The sequence below is a fragment of the Lolium perenne genome, chromosome 1 (assembly GCF_019359855.2).
Source record: "Lolium perenne isolate Kyuss_39 chromosome 1, Kyuss_2.0, whole genome shotgun sequence".
Taxonomy (NCBI): domain Eukaryota; kingdom Viridiplantae; phylum Streptophyta; class Magnoliopsida; order Poales; family Poaceae; genus Lolium; species Lolium perenne.
Window position 1 is genome coordinate 9,398,057 of NC_067244.2, and position 19,146 is coordinate 9,417,202.

At 44.0% G+C, this 19,146-nt stretch overlaps 1 protein-coding gene across 1 annotated transcript; it reads left to right on the forward strand.

Annotated features, from left to right (window-relative positions):
* Positions 1 to 2,454: 2,454 nt before the first annotated feature.
* On the forward strand, positions 2,455 to 9,564 carry LOC127325998 (laccase-15). Its single transcript, XM_051352840.2, has 6 exons — positions 2,455 to 2,555; positions 2,823 to 2,974; positions 6,141 to 6,388; positions 6,459 to 6,578; positions 8,336 to 9,262; positions 9,351 to 9,564. The coding sequence occupies exons 1-6, from the start codon at positions 2,466 to 2,468 to the stop codon at positions 9,509 to 9,511; spliced, it is 1,698 nt and encodes a 565-aa protein (XP_051208800.1). The 5' UTR covers positions 2,455 to 2,465; the 3' UTR covers positions 9,512 to 9,564.
* Positions 9,565 to 19,146: the final 9,582 nt, after the last annotated feature.

Here is a 19,146-nt window from a genome sequence, read left to right on the forward strand (position 1 = left end):
ACTTCAAACTTTGACGTAATACACCCAGCCTCTGCATAACCAAGATGCACACGGCCATTCACACAGGAGTACACAAGCACAAGGTTCAAAATATAAAAGCGAGTACACGAAAAGCGAATCATGGGTGAAGAAGCTGCAATCCTCCGACTATGCAGCCACACATGTTGGGTAATAAACTCCTTGGCCGAATTCTCCAACCGTGTAGACACCTCCGTAAAGAGGTCATAGTCCTCCAAGCGCTGAAGCGACGACCATGAACAGAGCAATGACGTACACCAGTAGATTACCTGCATAAGAGAAGAATTTTTTCATTAAAACCTTGTCATTTCTACATAGCCATAGCGACCATATAACGGCAATCGCTCCAACCCTGATAAGGCTCTTATACATAACCTCAACCCCGTTTAGCCAATTGCTAAAAATATTAGCAATGCTTCGGGGTGGGTATAATCTAGATCCTATCTAAATGATTGACCATATAGCTCTTGCGAATTGACAATGGAAGAAGAGATGTTTTGTTGTCTCGTCTTCCTGACAGAAGATATATTTCTTACAACCATGCCAATTTCGCTTTGCAAGATTATCTTTGGTGAGGATAACACCGCGACGTAGGTGCCAAGTGAACACCTTCGTTTTTAGTGGTATCCTCGGCTTCCAAATGTTTTTATTATTCACAACCGGTTGAACAGGTTCAACTAACGCTTCATACATGGACCTTACCAAAAATATACCATTCTTAGTGAGTTGGCAGCGAAAGATATCTTTCCCTTGAACCAATTGGATTGAAGCTAATCCTTCTAGCAACTCGTTACACGATGTTAACCAGGGACCGATTACAACTCGTTCCAACATTACATAACATGGTACGTATGGTTGAAACTATTGTAACATTTACTAACGCTTAGACACCAAAATATATCATTACATCGAACATTTTTTTCTTAACTCATCCAACATTAACACATAGAAACAAATGTAAAAGATAGTCTTTCTTTCTGACCTTAAACTGCTGAGCTGGCTACCTAGGCATCGTAACCAAGTGTGTGGGCCAAGCTAGCTAGGCATGCTAGCAAGTGTGTAGGTCAAAGGTAGATTTGAGCTGGCCGTTGCTCCGCCATGTGAGTGCATGCGATGTGTTAACCTTGTCCATCTGCAGAGACATGAACAGCTAAGACAGATCGCTGGCTCTGATACTAGCTAAAATAGAGAGCTATCAAGATAAGTAAGAGAGGCGTCTAGTTAGCTATAATTCGAGTGGCAAACATGACTAGGAAAAAAAAAAGGACGTGCAGACTGAGGTGTGTGTACGCGTGACAGGAAAAACTTGACCCACACGACAATTCAACAGCGGCGCGGGACAAAAGCAACGAGACTTTTCCTTGGTTTTAGGGTTTAGGAACATGTTAAATTTGGATTATAAAGTGAAATATATTTTCTTCCAAACTATCACGCAACACTATCATTTTTTATTATAAAGTAGCTCAACGCATTGAAGGCAGCACGGCGAGGCCCGCCTTTCGACCTAGTTCATCTCTAATTGTGGAGACAAATTAAGCAGACTCCCCTCTTGCTTCTCTAGAACACCGTATACCTGCACATATATTTATGTTACGTGATGACCGCCGTTCAATCGAGTCCCTTATACAATGCGATACAGTCATACGGAGAGGGAGGGAGTATTCGACGAGCACACGGTTTATGCTCAGCGAGGCAACTTAGCTGGTTGGCTTACGAAAACTGTGGGCCGTCCCTTGTTTTCCTTTTGAGATTAACCACCTGTGTTGAACGTACAACAGATATTTATAAGATATATACATCGTTGCTTCTATGAAACCCATAACTTAGATTCATCACCCCAATTTTATAGTACAAATATGGCCAGATCTTCTAAGACGCAAACCTTGCAATCTAGGTAGCCTAACGTGGAAGGGCTAATTAACAAAAATTCTTCGCTGCATGTTAAGAGTCAATGTGCCAGAAATCTTATTTTCTGATGTCAACTTGCACGTTTCTGTAGTTTAACTTGGCACACAATACGTTTCTTTGCTGCTCAAGCATGTGCAAGTGAGGTGATTTGCGGCGAGTGAAAGCACACCTGGGTGAATTAGTAGACAAACTCCCCTAAAAAAGAATTAGTAGACAAACTCCGTTTAAAAGTTTGTAGACAAATCACAGTTTAACTCACTGTAGTAGTAGTGTGGATACATAATTGGTGCAGTACTATGCTAGTGATGGTGCCAGGAGGAGTTTTTTTTAACAGTGGGAGATTTACACCGTGATTAGCTTCTTTACGAGCATCATGGGTCATGACTCAGAACATGGAGTGGTCGACTAGATCGAGCAAGTGTAAGAGAGCATAATGCCACTGGTGCCCTTTGTGCCAGAGCAAGAGAATCGGCGAGCAATATATATACATGCTGTAGCTGGTGCCGAGACTTCAAGCTAGCTCCTCGCTCGTGTTAGCCATGTCCACCGCGTATGTCGTCTTCTTCCTTGCAGCGGCTCTTGCAGCAGCTTGCGGCGCCGAGGCGGCGCTCGTTGAGCACACGTTTGTAGTAAGCTCCTCGCTAGCTCTTACTTCTTCCCTTCTCAACATTATGCCCCTTGTGTAGTTGTGTACAAGATTTAGCTAGGAACATACTTTTTCAGTTTCAAATTAGGTGTGCGTGTGTCGCAGATTCGTCAAGGTTCGTACGTATCTACATGCATTTTACTGTGTAAACATATACAATCTAGATAAATTTGCGATCCTTAATTTGGAACTGATAGTGTCATATCTACGTAGTAGAAGATTGTTTCTTATGATGTTCTCCAACATACAGGTGAGCCAGGTGAAGATGCATCACATGTGCAACGACTCGCTTGTCACTCTAGTGAACGGGCAGTTCCCCGGCCCGGCGATTGAGGTCACGGAAGGGGACTCGGTGGTTGTTCATGTCATCAACAAGTCGCCCCGTGGAGTAACAATTCATTGGTAACTAGTGTTTACTTCATGCAATCTAATTTATTCTCATCATTATGCATGAGTAGTCCTAGTTCAACCTTGCATAGGGTGGCATTCACAGAATTCACGCGAGAGAAATGAAATTTATCTTTCAACTGGGTGCGCTTGCTTCTAGGGTTTGGAAATTAGACCAAGGACCGAAAGCCAACCCCAAATTTACCGGAAGAGAGACTGATATGACCGAAACTGATTTCTTCAGTTGTTTTCACGGTTCCCAGATTCAAAAAATCGAATTTAGTAGCTGAGGTTAATTCATGGAGCCAACCCCAAATTTACCGGAAGAGAGACCGACATGACCAAATTAACCAAAGAACTGAGGTTAATTCATGGAGCAGCTGCCTAAATAACAGCCCAGCCCATTACGTGAAGTGACGACATGTCTCTCTCCACTTCTGCTCCGGTGCTCCTCCCCTAGAAAAAATCTGGGAGCCTCAAACAAAACAACGGTGGAGATATTTCCGTACCTGTTTGTAAGCGGGGGTAAGATCATAATTTTAATGTAGATCCACCGTCCGTACAGTTCTGTACAGGTCTGTATGACCCGCATCGTGTCGTACTTACGTATCTACGATTTCAAAACAAAGCATGCACGATGCGGAGCGGTACTTAGGAAGATGAGATCGTTAACTGGTCATGCGACCTCCTTTTCCTTCTTACGCGAGTACACATACTGTATCAATACACACATGGTTGGATATGGGTTTCGGCGGATCTAACACACGAAAAAAATTAACTATGACTCTTCAACTTACATTTAGGGGGAGCACCGGAGCAACCCTCGTCGCTCTCAAGTCTCAATTATAAACAACGTGTCCTAGCCCTTGTACCCCTAGATCAACGGTTGAGATTGCAGGATGATACTAAATTAGTTAAGATTGTCGTTGTCAGTTTTTCTTGCAAATCAAGAGACACTGGCATCATATATCGCATCAACAAGGGAAAAAATAGATTACTTCTATGAAAAATTGATATTGTAATATTTTCTCTTCTTGCATTGTAAATCCGTTATTGCAGATGTTGCCACTACTATAAACAATTCGTTGATCTGTTCTTCGTATCATGGACATCTATATCTTATATTGATGTGGTAAACGAAATGGTGACTTCTTATACCCGTTAGATTGTTGTTGTGGCTGAGGTACAAATGTGCGCGCTGTCTGGCCCGACACGTCGATGGTCCAAATTTGGTAAACGGGTGTGCTGTTCTGTGCAAGTCGGTTTGTTTGGGTAGCGTCACTGGAGTGTGCGCAACCTATCCGCCAGTTCACGTATACCGTTTCGGACAACCCATGACATGATGGATCGCCCCACTGCATGCCCTAACCTCTATCTTTGGTATCTCATCATTCATTATGTCATATACCCTTGGATACAATCGTGTGTCCTCCTCGTCCTTCACCTCTCCTAGCTACACTAGTAGGAAAAAGCTCATCAGTGGCGCACCAAAAATCAATTATGTGGCGCATGGGCGGTGCGCCACAGAATTCTCGCCACAAAAATAAGGTTTCTGTGGCGGACCGGCCCATGCACCACAGAAAGTCTTATTTCTGTGGTGCACCGGCGGTGGTGCGCCACAGAAACTTATTTCTATGGCGCACCGGCGGTGGTGCGCCACAGAATTTTTTTTTTGAAATTCAAAAAAATGGCGGCCAGATCTAGATCTAGATCTGGGGCCGCCAAATTTTTTATTTTTTTTAAATTTCGCTGGAACGTAACTGGAGGTGGGTGGGTGGATGAAGGATCTGGACGACCGGAGGAGGAGGAGGAGGAGGAGGTGGGGGTGGTGGTGGTGGTGATGGAGGTGGTGGTGGTGGAGGAGGTGGTGGAGGAAGAGGAGGTGGTGGTGGAGGAGGTGGTGGAGGAAGAGGAGGTGGTGGTGGAGGAAGAGGAGGTGGTGGAGGAAGAGGAGGAGGTGGTCGCCGGAGGAGGAGGAGAAGGTCATCGTCGCCGGAGTAGGTCGCCGGAGTTGGAGGAGGAGGCCGGCCGGAGGAGGAGGATGATGAGGAGAAGGTCGTCGTTGCCGGAGTAGGTCGCCGGAGTAGGACGAGGAGGAGGAGGCCGGCCGGAGGAGTAGGAGGAGGTCGCCGCAGTAGGAGGCCGGCCCCGGAGGAGGTGGTGGTGGTGGAGGAGGAGGAGGAGGAGGAGAAGTTTGCATCCAAAGAGGAGAAGTGAGGAGAAGTGGAGGAGTAGTGAGGAGAAATGGAGGAGAAGTGGAGGAGGGCGGCAGAAAATTCAAATTTTGGACGTTAATTCTGTGGCGCATGGGCACTAGGTGCGCCACAGATTTTTTTTTCTTTTTTTGTATTTTGCGGCTAAAATACTTTAACTGACCGTAACTTTTTACTCTTTTCGAATTTGGCGATTCTAAAAATTGTCCAATCGGGCAAGCCTGGGGGAATTCGGATGTAAAATTTTCGTGGGAACATTTTGATATATTGTGCGTTTTTTTTCGATGCAATTTTGCAAAAAAAGTCGAAATTCATGTTTCTTAAATTTCAGTGGTGCTAGATAACATAATACATGGGAATCTCGAAGGATTTTATTTTTTGAAATTTCCATCTATTTCTTTTATTTTTTACAGAGGTAAAAAAGGCGATCCACGGGGGGGGGGGGGGGGGGGGGGTGGTGTGGAGTTGCGTGGGAAGGCAAAAAACTTCTGTGGCGCACGGAACTCATGGGCGCCACAGAAATGTGTTGTTTATGTGGCGCACCATCCCACGTGTGCCACATAAAGTCTTAATTGAATGGTGCACCAGGACCAGTGCGACACAGAATGTCTTATTTCTGTGGCGCACGTGGTCCTGTGCACCACAGAAGTAGTAAAACCAATGATTGGGGCTGGCTCCACCAAGTTTCTGTGACGCATGGATTGTTGGTGTTCCACAAAATTAAAAGTATTTATTTACGTGGCGTTGGCCGTGGCGAATATGCATACAAAACAACTTTCTGTGGCGCATTTTTGGTGGTGCGCCACAGAACTAAGTCCCACTTATAAGAGTTTTCCTACTAGTGCTAGTCTGGTAGTGGGTGCCGATTTTAACAGGCCCTCGGTTACCATTTCCGCACTTGTATAAACTTGCTATCAAAATTTGCATTGAAACACACGACTAAAAAAAATATTGACGTATATATGTAGGCATGGAGTGAAGCAACATAATAATTGTTGGGCTGATGGACCAGCGATGATAACGCAATGCCCAATCCCGCCGAACAAGAATTTCACATATCGGTTCAACGTCATTGGCCAAGAGGGAACGTTGTGGTGGCATGCTCACATTGGCTTCCTTCGTGCAACTATTCATGGCGCCTTAATCATCCGACCAAGATTGGGCCCCAATTCATACCCATTTCCCAAACCTGACCAGGAGATCACCGTTGTTTTAGGTTCGTTTATGCCAGTTTGCAATACAATAAACTATCTTACTTTCCACTATTTATGTTTTCTTCTACACAGGTGAATGGTTTGACATGGACCTTTTTGAGCTATATGAAAAAACCGAGAATAGAATATATGGTGATATTCCTCTTTCACCTACAATCAATGGAATGCTCGGAGACTTCAATAACTGTTCTGGTAATTCTTTTCATGTACAGGGATTTATAAGACGATAGTATCTTGTACTCCCTCCTTCCCCATGTAGGATACATATTACGTTTGGTTAAAGTTAAACTTTATAAAGTTGGTCCAACAATATATAAAAATATATTAAATTTATAATATAAATTCATATAATATGAGAATATATTTGACGTGTCTATTCCATCCTAGTTTTTATGTATTTCCCTTTTCTTTTTTTCCCACCGTGATGTAATCTGTTTAAAACTTTGGGACTTTTAGTCCTTGTACAGTTTCTTTTGCCATATATATAGAAAATTACACCGTAGGGGTTTCCCCTACGGTACAGGTGTCAAAAAAAAAAAAAAATATATTTGACGATGATTATAATAACATTGAGATAATCTCGTAGATGTTGCTATAATTTTAGTATACTTAATCAAAGTTTATAAAATTAAACTTTAACCAAAACAAATATGCATCCTAATTTGGGAGAGAGGGATCGAGTACATTTCAAATCTTCTACACAAGAAAAAATTACATCTTATTTAATGGTCATCTCTTGGTGTTATCCTGTTGGTTAATGTTTGCATGTTCCGCAAATTGTGGCATGATTAAAATTAAACTAGAAAACATATGTAGAAGACACACCTTATTTTTCATTTGTCGTCCTATATCACAACAATCATCCATTGTATGCTCCAAAAAAGATGCCCTGCATGGAGACCGACGACGGGTTCCACCATCATCTTATCCGGGAGACTTAGGTCTAGGGTTTCCCCCGAAGTAGCCCGGGCGAGAAGAAACGCAAGCTGCAGGAACGAGGCCTTCAATAAGGTAGCGACAAACAGGCACCGGCATGCATCGTCCTCCATTACCGAAGTCAGGGATGTCTATCAACGGCAGCGACGCCTCATCTTCGAGAACTAGATTTCAGCTACAAACTAGCCGATCCCGTCCGGTCAAAGATGATACCACCACCGCCCCGACTTTTTAATTCTGCAAGTCTACCTAGAGAGCACCACCGGCTGCCAACGTCGAGGTCATCGAGACACAGCCCGGAAAAATCTATCGGGGCTCTGATCGGGGCTGCCTGTCACGCTGCAACCGCTGTCCTGACACCACCGAGCCCCCCAGGTCGCCTGCATATGGCCGGAGCAAGCATCGCTGCTGCTCCTCCATGGTGGCCAAGAAGTTCCGCATCCGCCACCACAACACACGGGCTTTGCCCAGCGACAGCTTTGGGAGCGGCGGGTGGGGATGCGCGTAAGGGGGAGGAGGAGGGGCGATAGCGGGGCACACTAGTGTGGAGCGGGGTGCCACCGCACGGTGGTGGGATAGAGCCATTGTACATTAATTATCTACGAAGTTACCACTACGAAGAAAATTACTAATACAATCTATAGAAGTCTAGTGCAGACAACTGATCTAAGGATTCTTAAAAAAACATAATTCTAAGAAAAGTTTGTGACACTAATCTGGACAAATGTATTCATGAATACATAAAAAAAATGTTTTTTTACTGTATTTGAATGAAAATTAGTATCCCTTCGATCCAAATTAATTGACTCAATTTTATTAAAATGTGGATGTATATAAACGTGTTTGTTGACCATATACATCTATATTTAGATAGTTGAGTCAATTAATATAAATCAGATGGAGTAATTTTATTTTGTGGTTTGCATACTACTCTAAGACTAAGCATCCTCATTTTATGTTAGATTAATTTTGTTGACATATTCTGAACAATATTTTTTTCACTCCACATTTAGGGGTCACCGAAGATAGCTATAAGCTCGATGTTGAGCAAGGAAAGACATATCTCTTACGGATAGTAAATGCTGGAGTCGACAAAGCGTATAACTTAAAGATCGCGGGGCATAAGTTTACTGTGGTCGCCGCTGATGCCAACTATGTGAAACCTTACACCACAGATATCATCGCTATCGCATCAGGTGAGACATTTGATGCATTGGTCGTTGCCGACGCTCCTCCTGGTAGGTACTACATGGTCGCCCAAGCCGTTCAAACAACTGAACCAATCACCCAGAAGCAAGTGTTGATGTCAAGAGGGATTGTATCCTACAATCCAATGAAATGGTTGGGTGATGATACTCTGGAGATAATGGCCCCAGAATTGCCTGATTGGCACGATGAAAGTCCATCCTTCTACTTCCATGGCAACTTGACCAGCTTACTCCCTCAGACTGTTCCGTCAAACATCGATGAGCATATGTCCATGGCCCTTAGGTCGGGATACAACTGCTTGTATGGTGGAGCACCCCACTGTACGGTGACCATGATTAACAACATCTCATTTCAGCATCCCTCGACGATGTCACTACTACAAGCACACTACTACCACACCATGAGGAACATAAGCTCCCTACTAGAGTTTCCAATAGGGCCACCGATGTTAGACTTCAATCAAACTCGAACAACGACGGCGACGTTGGTGAAGAAGCTGCGTTACAACAGCACCGTGGAGATCGTGTTGCAAGGTCCTCCGGGGCAAATGAGCTACAGTAACCCAATGCACCTTCATGGGCACGACTTCTTCATCCTCGCACAGGGGCTTGGGTATTACGACCCAGAGAAGGATGTGCAGAAATACAATTTGGTGAATCCGCCGGTGAAGAACACCGCTCATGTCCCCATGAATGGGTGGACAGTGATTCGATTTGTCACAAGTAATCCTGGTATGTGCAATTATACATTCTTAATTGATATTTGCGTCAAAAGATCGGTGTTCTGATATTAGTCTGCCCATTGTGTATTAATCAACAGGGGTGTGGTTCTTCCACTGTCATACCGAACATCACTCGTCGTCAGGCATGGCAATGGCGTTCGTGGTTGAGGATGGGCCGACGGTTGAAACGACTCTTCCCCCGCCTCCAACGTATTATCCAAGTTGTGGTGGCCCAAATAGTATAGTGGAATATGTATAACTAGTTCAATGCATGTGCATTATCACAACCTCTCGAGATATATTTGTTCAACACTCAAGCAATGGCTTTGTTTCATGTATTTTCATATTTCTGAATTTTCAAACAAATATATCTTTTACCCTCTCGTGATCCACAAAATTGAAACATATCTCCCGGGTGCATATGCTCCATCTACCCAAAAAAATTGAAGTGTTAAAATATTTGGACAAAAATTCTACAGGGACATCTCCACAGTATATGTGTGTTTATCAAATTTCGTGAAAACAGATATTTTGTGGTGTATAAAAAAAGAGAAAAGTTATCATATGAAAAACTTATTTTTAGGAACACAATTTGTCTTTTTTATACACGCCAGACGACAAGTCATTTTTTCAGGAGACGACTTTGTAGACGTGTATTACGTGAAGATGTATGTGCTATTTTTTTGTTTCAATGTTTTCATATTTTAAAATATGTCCAAATTAAGTTACAAAATAATGGGAGCATATGCTTCCGTGAGCCAAAACACCGCTCCCGACACCACTTTGATAGTAAAGACTAAAAGAGCACATAATTGATTAAATAAGAAATAAATTATTATTCACTTACTGGTCAAAAATCTATTACCCCTCAGATTCATATTAATTATTTCCAATATGAAGGTATCTAGATAAATTCTAGTTCTAGATACATTCATATTAAGTAAGACGAAACATAGGGACAAAAAACATCTACTACACACTCAAAGAATGAAAGTCATTATAATTATCATAGTGAAGCATATGTAAATGGACCGTATTTTTCTCCATCTCTCTCACTTATCACTTCCTCGCTCCAAATCTCTATCCCTCTCGGTTCCCCACCTATCCGAGCCTCCAATGGCCTCCCCTACTGCTAGCAGCTCTTCCACCCATGGCCACCCCCAACATCATCTCTTCCACCATGGTGTACCTCAGCTCCACCAAAATACCGTGATAAGGATCACCGTGAGCCAAAAGGGTTTTAGGCCCAATCTTTCACGGCCAACCAAAACAACCAGCATCGAGGTAATTTGATCAATCAAAGATTAGTCGCAAAACACGAAGATTTCAGACGTTGGAACTGATCGGAATCAACTCCCATGCATAGCAACACATCAGATCCTCAAGATCCACAAGTAACACACAATGATATGCGCCCTCAAACATTGAGACTTTGCTGGTGTATCTTTTATCTCGAAAATTCAACCTAAGGATGCATATGGCGGCTACCAAAACCATTTATATGGTGACTCCAAACGCTACCTTCGCTGGACAGGCCCAACACCAACTTAAAAGCCCAAGTGGTTAAACTAAAAGATGTATTTAACAGGTCTAAATACCAACTCACAAAAATAAACACAAATTGAAAAGTAAAAAAGACACGCTGAAAATAAGAATATAACACCTAAATGTCACAACTCCATGGCCAAAGCAAAGCTGCATTGATGGTGTCTGAAAGTTGGGCTTCACCTCATCTTTAGGAAACACTTCAATGTAGAAAAGTCCAAACTTTATAATACTAGTAAATGCGCACGTGCACGCACGTGTATTCTTATGAATTTGCTATTCTTTGTTGTTTCGTCCTTTCCAAATTTTGATTTTTTACCTCGGTGATCCATGAGAGATTAATACAAACATTGCAGGAACATATTCAAACATAGAAAATTTATAATTTACACATACTGTTTTTATTTCATCAAAATCATTGAGGTTCACTTCAATAAAAAACAATCAAGAACCAAAGGAATAATTGACAAGGTATCAACTTGTCAATGCCTATGGATTGTAGGCTAGGGTTTAGTTGGAAGTAGAGGGTAAGTAGATCTCGAAGGTTTCAGCCGGAAAGTACTCGACGATTATGAAAACTAGGATTTGTAGACAATGATTCGATGATCTCCTCGTCCCTCGACTCCCCCTTTATATAGGAGGTGGAACCGAGGGATTCGTATAGTACAAATTACAGAGTCCGGGACGGTTTCTAACTCATCCCGCCAGATTACAAAATAACACTTCTTATTACAACTCTATCTTTCCTTAAATACATCTTGGGCTCTCGAATCCTCTTATTCTTCGGGTAATGGGCCTTCAGTAAACCCCGGGTACTATCTTCGGCAAGCCCATTTGGGATGCCTATGTCAGTAGCCCCCGAGATTTTGCTTGAATCGTAGAATCAGGGAAAATCTCCACTGTTTATTTTTATTCGAAAGCTTCAACTTTTTTCTATTTCTTCACATAAAATTCTATATTGTACAGGGATAATGGTAGTTGGGGCTAGTTCATCTGACGGATCAGGTACTAGTTAACTGCTCTAGTGGCAATCCGCAAAAACCTACTTCAAGATCACGTCCCTGGACATGATCTCGGGATACTGGTGTAAACTTCGACAGGTGCCGCTTAAGGTCTTACCATTCTGTCGAGTCCCAGTCAAATTTATCGGGTACCTAACGCGTCCGTTAGGATTTTTCTTCGTATCTGTTGATACGGATAAAGGTAGCAGAGCGCAGTCTTTGGCGATGCCACGCCCAGCAGAACGGATCTGGGGTCTTACCTTCGCAAATTTGCGGCATTCAGAAATTGATCGCAACTTCGGCGTTCTGAGAATATATTGTCGAGTGCTTTTCCGGCTGTTGGAATGGCACATTTTATCGAGCCAATTTTGACTTATATTGTTCTCCCGATGGGAGTATATGTAGAGTTAATTATAACTCGAAATATACTCTCTTGCTTTTCTATCTTTTATTTTTGAACTTCATCGGGTACGCGAACAGCGTTCCCGATGGGAGTAGCCCCCGAGGCTACAACCAAGAACTTGTGCTTGGTTGTAGGCTCGACATTTTAGTCCACCTTGTCGCTATATTGTCGTTATTTCCCAATATGATCTCTCTCTTCTTTTTTTATCTCTCGGGCTCCCGCAATTTCTATATTGCCATACTCGAAATTTTACTTTTTGTCGAAGTAGCCCCCGAGCGTTTGGGCAAAAACTTGTATTTGATCAAAGGCTCCCGAAGTATTTAATAATTCCTCCTGTCGCCAATCTTCTTTTATTTTTCTTGTCGACATGCTTCCCTTAAACAAAATTGCTTCATCTCTGCTTATAATCTTGATTTTTCTGCCTTATGGGTCCATTGTTTCCACCATGTTGACACGTCGTGCAAGTGGGGGACACACGTCCTCCGCTTTTTCTGGCGCACGTACAGTAACGCCTATCTCAGTAAAAATACCTTTTTACCCTTGTATCTAGAAGATCTTTTTTCACCACACGATTTCCTCATCCAACGGCGCACTGCTTCACCCGATTCTTATATAAACCTTTCTTCAACCTCCGTTCATCCCCTCGCTTGCGCCGCTCATCTGTTCCTTTTCGCAAAAGCTTCCCCTGCGCCAACTCTCTCTGATCATCCGCACTCACGAGCATTGCTCTGCCCATTGCTGTTGATGCCACCGCGCACGCGACTCACTCGCCACAGTACCCCGGAATCCAGGATGGCCGCCGAGGATCTTGAGTGGGAGAGATCCAAAATCTCCAACCAGGACACCAACATGCTGAAGAGGCTTGGCCTCATGAAGAAGGAGGACGCCATCCGCTGTCCCAGCGAAGAAAGCTACCCCAAGCCTCCAATGGAGTATCGGGTTAGTTTTGTTGATCACCTTATCCGTGGTCTTTCGACCCCAATTCACGATTTCCTCCGCGGCCTTCTTTTCGTTTATGGGATTCAACTGCACCAGTTGACCCCCAATTCCATCCTTCACATTTCTATTTTCATCACACTTTGCGAATGCTTCCTCGGAATTCCTCCCAATTGGGCTCTGTGGAAACGCATTTTCTGCCTCCGCCGCAATGGCTCCCACAACGTCACTTATAACATAGGTGGCGTTGTTATCTGTGTTCGTACTGATGTCGATTATTTCGACGTCAAATTTCCTGATTCTGTCCAAGGATGGCGCAAAAAGTGGCTCTACATTCACGAAGAAAGCGCCAACTCCGTTGAACACAACATAGTTCCTTTCGACGGAAATGCCAGAATTCAGCGCCGCCGCTCCTGGGATGCCGAAGCTTCTGAGGAAGAGAAAAAGGCGACAGAGGCACTCATGTCTCGTATTCATCAGCTTCAAAACACTCGAGGCAAAGAGCTGTCTGGTGTTCAAATCACTGCCTACTTCCTTAGGATTAGAGTGCAGCCTCTTCAGGCTCGCAAAAATCCCCTTTGGACGTACTACGGCAAAACGACGCCAATGAATCTCCAACGATCTTTCTGTAAAGGACTTGGAGAAATTGGTTCGAAGAGTTTCTCGACTAGCCAAGAAGGATCCTATTCCCTCCTCTTGTCGAGTAGAACCATACAGTGCTTCCAATCCTCTTCCCGAGGTATTTTGTCTTCTCGAGTTTTTGTCTTGTTCTAAACTTTTCCTTGCATCTCATTGTATTGGTATCTCGCTAATTTTCTTTTGTCGCTATTTTCTTGCAGAACCATCCTACTATGGCTTCCCTTCCTCCTCTTCCTGAGGATGAAGAAGTCGAAGAACAGGCCATCATTGCCGAAGATACTCAAGGTTCTTCTATTCCTGAAAGTGAAGTCGCGGGTTCTCACAAATCTGCGGCTTCTCACGAAAAAGAAGTTGAGTCTGAAGCCAGTGAGTCGACGCAATCCCTTCCTCCTGCTGTTTCTCCAAGGAACAAAAGGAAAAGGACTGATGCCGAGGATTCTGGCACCTCTAAGGCTGAAGAAGTTGTTCCTTCTCATCCGAAGGCAGCTTACGATCCTTATGTTGAATCCCTCGTCAGCTCGTAAGTCGTCTTTATTTCTCCCCTTTTTTTTTCTCGAAATATTTATCTTGTCTTGCTTTTTATGCTGCCGATTTTTTGATCAACAGTGATGACGAGGAAGAAGTACCAACTACTGACGTGGCTCCTCGGACAAGCACGTCACGTACTGTACTTGCTTCAGACACGCTAGTTGAAGGAGAAGAAAACTCGCCTCCTCAACAAAACGTCGTCACCTCTACTCCACCATCAAGCCCCCTTGCTCCTTCACCAAAAAGGACAAGGGTTGAAAAGATTGTTGAACCTGCCCCTCAGTTGGGTAGCTCGTCGACTCTGCTCTTAGATGATGTAAGCTTGTCGACATCTATATTTTCCTTATTTTGTTTTTGCACACCTTTTCTCTTTTTCATGCCAATGTTTCTCTTGCTGTGTTCACCTTGAACAGCCTATGATCAAAGATCTTCTCCGCATCGGTTCCCAATTTATTGGATACCGTGAATATGCTAATAGAGTCGAAGGTAACGACTTTTATACTTGCTGTTTTTCCTTGATTTTTTACTCCTGTTGCTTTTCGCGATTTTGATCTTTCTTCTCTCTCTTTTCCATATCTCGACAGAGAAACTTGCAGAGGCCAACGAACGCGCCGACGCACTTGCTCGAAAACTTGAGCAAAGTGAGGCGGCTCGCAAGAAAGCCGAACTCGCTGCTAGCAAAGCCAAGGCCGAAGCTGATGAGGCCAAGGCGAAAGCTGCTGGTGTCGAGGAACTGCAGAAAAAACTCGAGGATGCTACAGCTGCCTTGGATGAGCACAAAGCTGCGTAAGCTTCTCGTGAAGAAGGAATCCTCAAGCGCCTGAAAACTCAGAGTCGCCGCACTTTCAGTAATTTTGCTGACCCCTTCTCTTTTTATGAGAATCGTTGTTTCCTGTCTTTTCACTAATGCTTTGTTTCCTTGACAGCCCAAACAAACCAGGATTTTGATCTGACGAATCCTGTCAATGACCCTGTCCTTGACGCACTTTCATATCTGGAGCTTCATGGATCCGAGATTCGTGAAGGTGTGTCGAATGCTAGCGCAGTGTTGTCGGCATTGTTCCCCTACTTCTTCCCGAAGAAAGAGGAGCCTGCGACTTTCCTCAACCTTGCCAAGATGTTCAATACACCGGAAGACCTTGGACTGAAGATGCGCCAAGAAAATATGAAGGTTCTTTGTCGAAAGCAACGTCGCTTTGGTTCTTGCGACAGTCAACAGGCTGTTGATTGGATGAAAGTTGGCGACACCGAGCAGATAGAGCAATCAAGATGGAGGTCGTTGATTAAGGCAGCCAAGCCCAACACGAAGAAGATCTTGGCCTATCTCGGGATCAAGCCAGCGTCGACTCCTAGCTCATCAAGGCCGGAGGTCTAGTTGCATGCCTCTTTATTTTTCTTTCTATGTTTCTTTTGCTCTTGTCGCCAAAGTAGCCATTTGGCGACACGTACTTCCTTAGCTCCACTGTAATGCCTTTGTAATTATTCCGAGAGATCAATGAAAACTCTATCTTTGCTTGTTGTTTGATGTTGTCTTGTTTAAATTTCAGTTGATATTTGATAACTATACTCCATCTTCCGCTCCTTCCGATGTTTCGCCTTCTTCTTCTCGCGCGAGGAGAACTTTTGCTGATCTGCACTTTTGTCGACGATACCTTGTCGCAAGAACTGGATGAGCTTCGACAGCAACTTCAGTATGCGAAGAAGCAAACACTTGTGATGATGGAGCAATCTCGTAAGTCATCTGAAGCCGAAAAAGTTGCTCTTCAGCAAGCTCACGAGGCCGTGGCTGCTAAGGAAATTGCTGCTTCCGAAGCTGAAAAGGCAACCACTCGAGAGAATTTCATGCTCGAATTAATGAATGAAGCCAGTGCAGATATGTTGGGTATGCTTGCTTCATCCTCCGATATCTTTCATTTTCATGCTATGTCTCTTAAAGGTTCCCCTTCGTTGTTTTGATAGGTTCCTTTACTGATGCTGCTGCCGAGGAAGAGAGGGTCAATGCTAGGACGAACCTCCTTGTTAACCTTTCCCTGGACCATGGTTCTTTGTTTTGGGCTACCCCAGAGAGGACCCGACAAATTGTCAGATTCCAAGATCGCACCTCTCAAACTCGCGATTTCCTTGACTTCTGTACCAAGACCTTCTCCATAGTTTACAACTCCATGTTTCCTCGGAACGTCCAACCAAAAACTCTCCCTGAATTGATGGAAAGATTCAAGGATGCTGGCAGTATCCATGATTTTGTCAAAGCTCAACTGGTAGCTGGCGCCAGATTTGCTCTTATCATGCTCCAGATCTGCCACTCAAATCTTGACCTTACCCAAGTTGTCGCAAAAGTTCATCAAAAGGTACAACGTCGAAGAGTTGGTGTTGACAGGATTAACACGAAGGTTACGCCTATAGCCGAAGAAATGATTGAGGACCTTCTTCGGATGGACGCCGACTTTTTTGCCGATGGCCATTATGCCGATTTTCTTGGTGCTGCTCCTGAAGAAAACAGAGTTACTCTTGATGACATATTGAATCAAGACTAGTTATTTTCCTCTTGTAGATACTTCTTCTTTGTAGTCCATGACTATATTGTAAAGCAATCATTATATTTCTCTGTTCGTCTAGCCCCCGAGTGTTTCGGTGACTCTTTACTGTATTTATATATTTGCGAGGTTTTGAACCAAGGCATTTATATATTTATGGCGAATATGAGCCCCCGAGCTTCTTTAACGAGTACTATTTTTGTATTTTTACTGACTCACGAGGTATTTTAATACCAAGGCAAGGTTTTTCTTTTTTGATGGACTATATTGAAATTCGTCGGAGCGAAGACTTTGAAAATGTCGATAAAGAGAAAGGTATATTGACACTATCTTTATTATATTGCAGCACCGCGAGCCCGCCTCATTAAAAACCTTCTCCGGCCCCACTCGGTGCCCCGAAAAAGGAAAAGAGTGCGTCTGAAAACTCGCGGGCGTTTCAGTATATTGAAGTTTTACAAGGACTATATTTCGACTCTAGGCGTAGAACACTTTGAGTTGCGCCACGTTCCGGGGGTTTGGCTCCTCCACCCCTGTCTTCTTGTCCTTTATCTGTATGCTCCTCCTCCGATTACTTCCGTGACAATGTAAGGGCCAAGCCATGGTGACTCGAGTTTTTCATGACTTTTTGCGTGAGCCGAAGAACTAGGTCTCCCACCTGAAAAGATCTTGGCCGCATAGCGTCGGCTGTGGTAATTCTTCAAGTCTGTTGGTATTTGGTTACCGAGACAATACTTCGTCTCGGGCTTCATCAAGTGCGTCCACGTCGTCTTCTAGTGCTTTTCTCGACACTTCTTCGTCATATTCGACGACACGTGGAGAGTTGTGCTCTATCTCGATTGGTAGTCTTGCTTACGCTCCATGAACTAAGAAAAACGGAGTTTCTGTGTTCTTGTGTTTGGTGTTGTTCGGATGCTCCACAACACACTTGGTAGTTCTTACGGCCAGGTATGTCGAGCTTTTTCGGTGGTCCTAACAAGCGTTTCTTGATGCCATTGCAGATTATACCATTGGCTTTCTCGACTTGCCCATTGGTTTGAGGATGTGCAAGCGACGCAAAGTGCAACTTGATACCCACCTCTTCGCAATAATCTTTGAATTCGTGGGATGTGAAGTTCTGCCGTTGTACGTGACGATCTTTGTGGGGCACTCCAAATCTGAAAACGAGGTCTTTTATGAATTTTACTGCGGATGCTCCGTCTGGTGAATTTATCGGCTTCGCTTCTATCCACTTTGTAAATTTATCGACAGCTACTAGCATATACTCCTTTCCTCCTGGCCAGGATTTGTGTAACTTGCCTACCATATCAAGTCCCCATTGAGCAAAGGGCCATGACAATGGTATTGGTGCTAGCTCTGCTGCTGGAGAGTGAGGTTTTGCGGCAAACCTTTGACACGCGTCGCAAGTTCTTACTATGTCCTTGGCGTCCTCGATTGCTGTCAACCAGTAAAATCCTGCCCGAAAGACCTTGGCTGCAATAGCTCGACTACTCGCGTGGTGGCCACATATTCCTTCGTGTACGTCCTTCAGAATTATTCTTCCTTCTTCGGGTGTAACACACCTTTGCAAGACGCCTGAAATACTTCGCTTATACAATTCTCCTTTGACCACCGTGAAACCTTTGGAGCGTCGAATTACTCGCCTTGCCTCAACTGGATCGTCGGGTATTTCTTTCCTGAGGATGTATGATATGTACGGCTGCATCCATGGTGTCTGTATCATCATGACCAGGTCCTGGTCTTCTTCTTCTTCTTCTTGCTTTTCCTTGGTAGCCCCCGAGGGTTTCTTCTCCTTCTTTTTTGATTTTGTTGATTTGGTGGACCTCTCTGTTATCTCTTCCCAGAATATACCTGGCGGGACTGCAAGGCATTGCGACCCGATGTTTGCAAGAACGTCGGCTTCGTCGTTGCTCAATCTGCTAATATGATTTACTTCGCATCCATCGAACAACTTCTCGAGCTCGTTGTACACCTCCTTGTACGCCATCATGCTATCATTGACTGCATCACATTGGTTCATAACTTGCTGAGCCACCAACTGTGAGTCGCCAAAGATTTTTAGTCGAGTTGCGCCGCAGGCTTTCGCCATCTTCATCCCGTGTATGAGAGCCTCATATTCTGCTTCATTGTTAGATGCGTTAGGGAACGTCATCCGAAGGATGTACTTTAACTTGTCGCCTTCAGGTGATATGAGTACTACTCCTGCGCCAGCTCCTTCTAGTCTTTTGGACCCGTCAAAGTTCATGGTCCAGGTTCTCGACAAATCTGGAGGTCCTGTATTTTGCAACTCCATCCACTCTGCAATGAAGTC

Excerpts from the sequence above, each read along its gene's own strand:
- LOC127325998 (XM_051352840.2), top strand. The coding sequence starts at position 2,466 with ATGTCCACCGCGTATGTCGTCTTCTTCCTTGCAGCGGCTCTTGCAGCA. Across the intron at positions 2,556-2,822 it reads TCGTTGAGCACACGTTTGTA|GTGAGCCAGGTGAAGATGCA; the intron begins GTAAGCTCCTCG and ends TCCAACATACAG. Across the intron at positions 9,263-9,350 it reads ATTTGTCACAAGTAATCCTG|GGGTGTGGTTCTTCCACTGT; the intron begins GTATGTGCAATT and ends ATTAATCAACAG.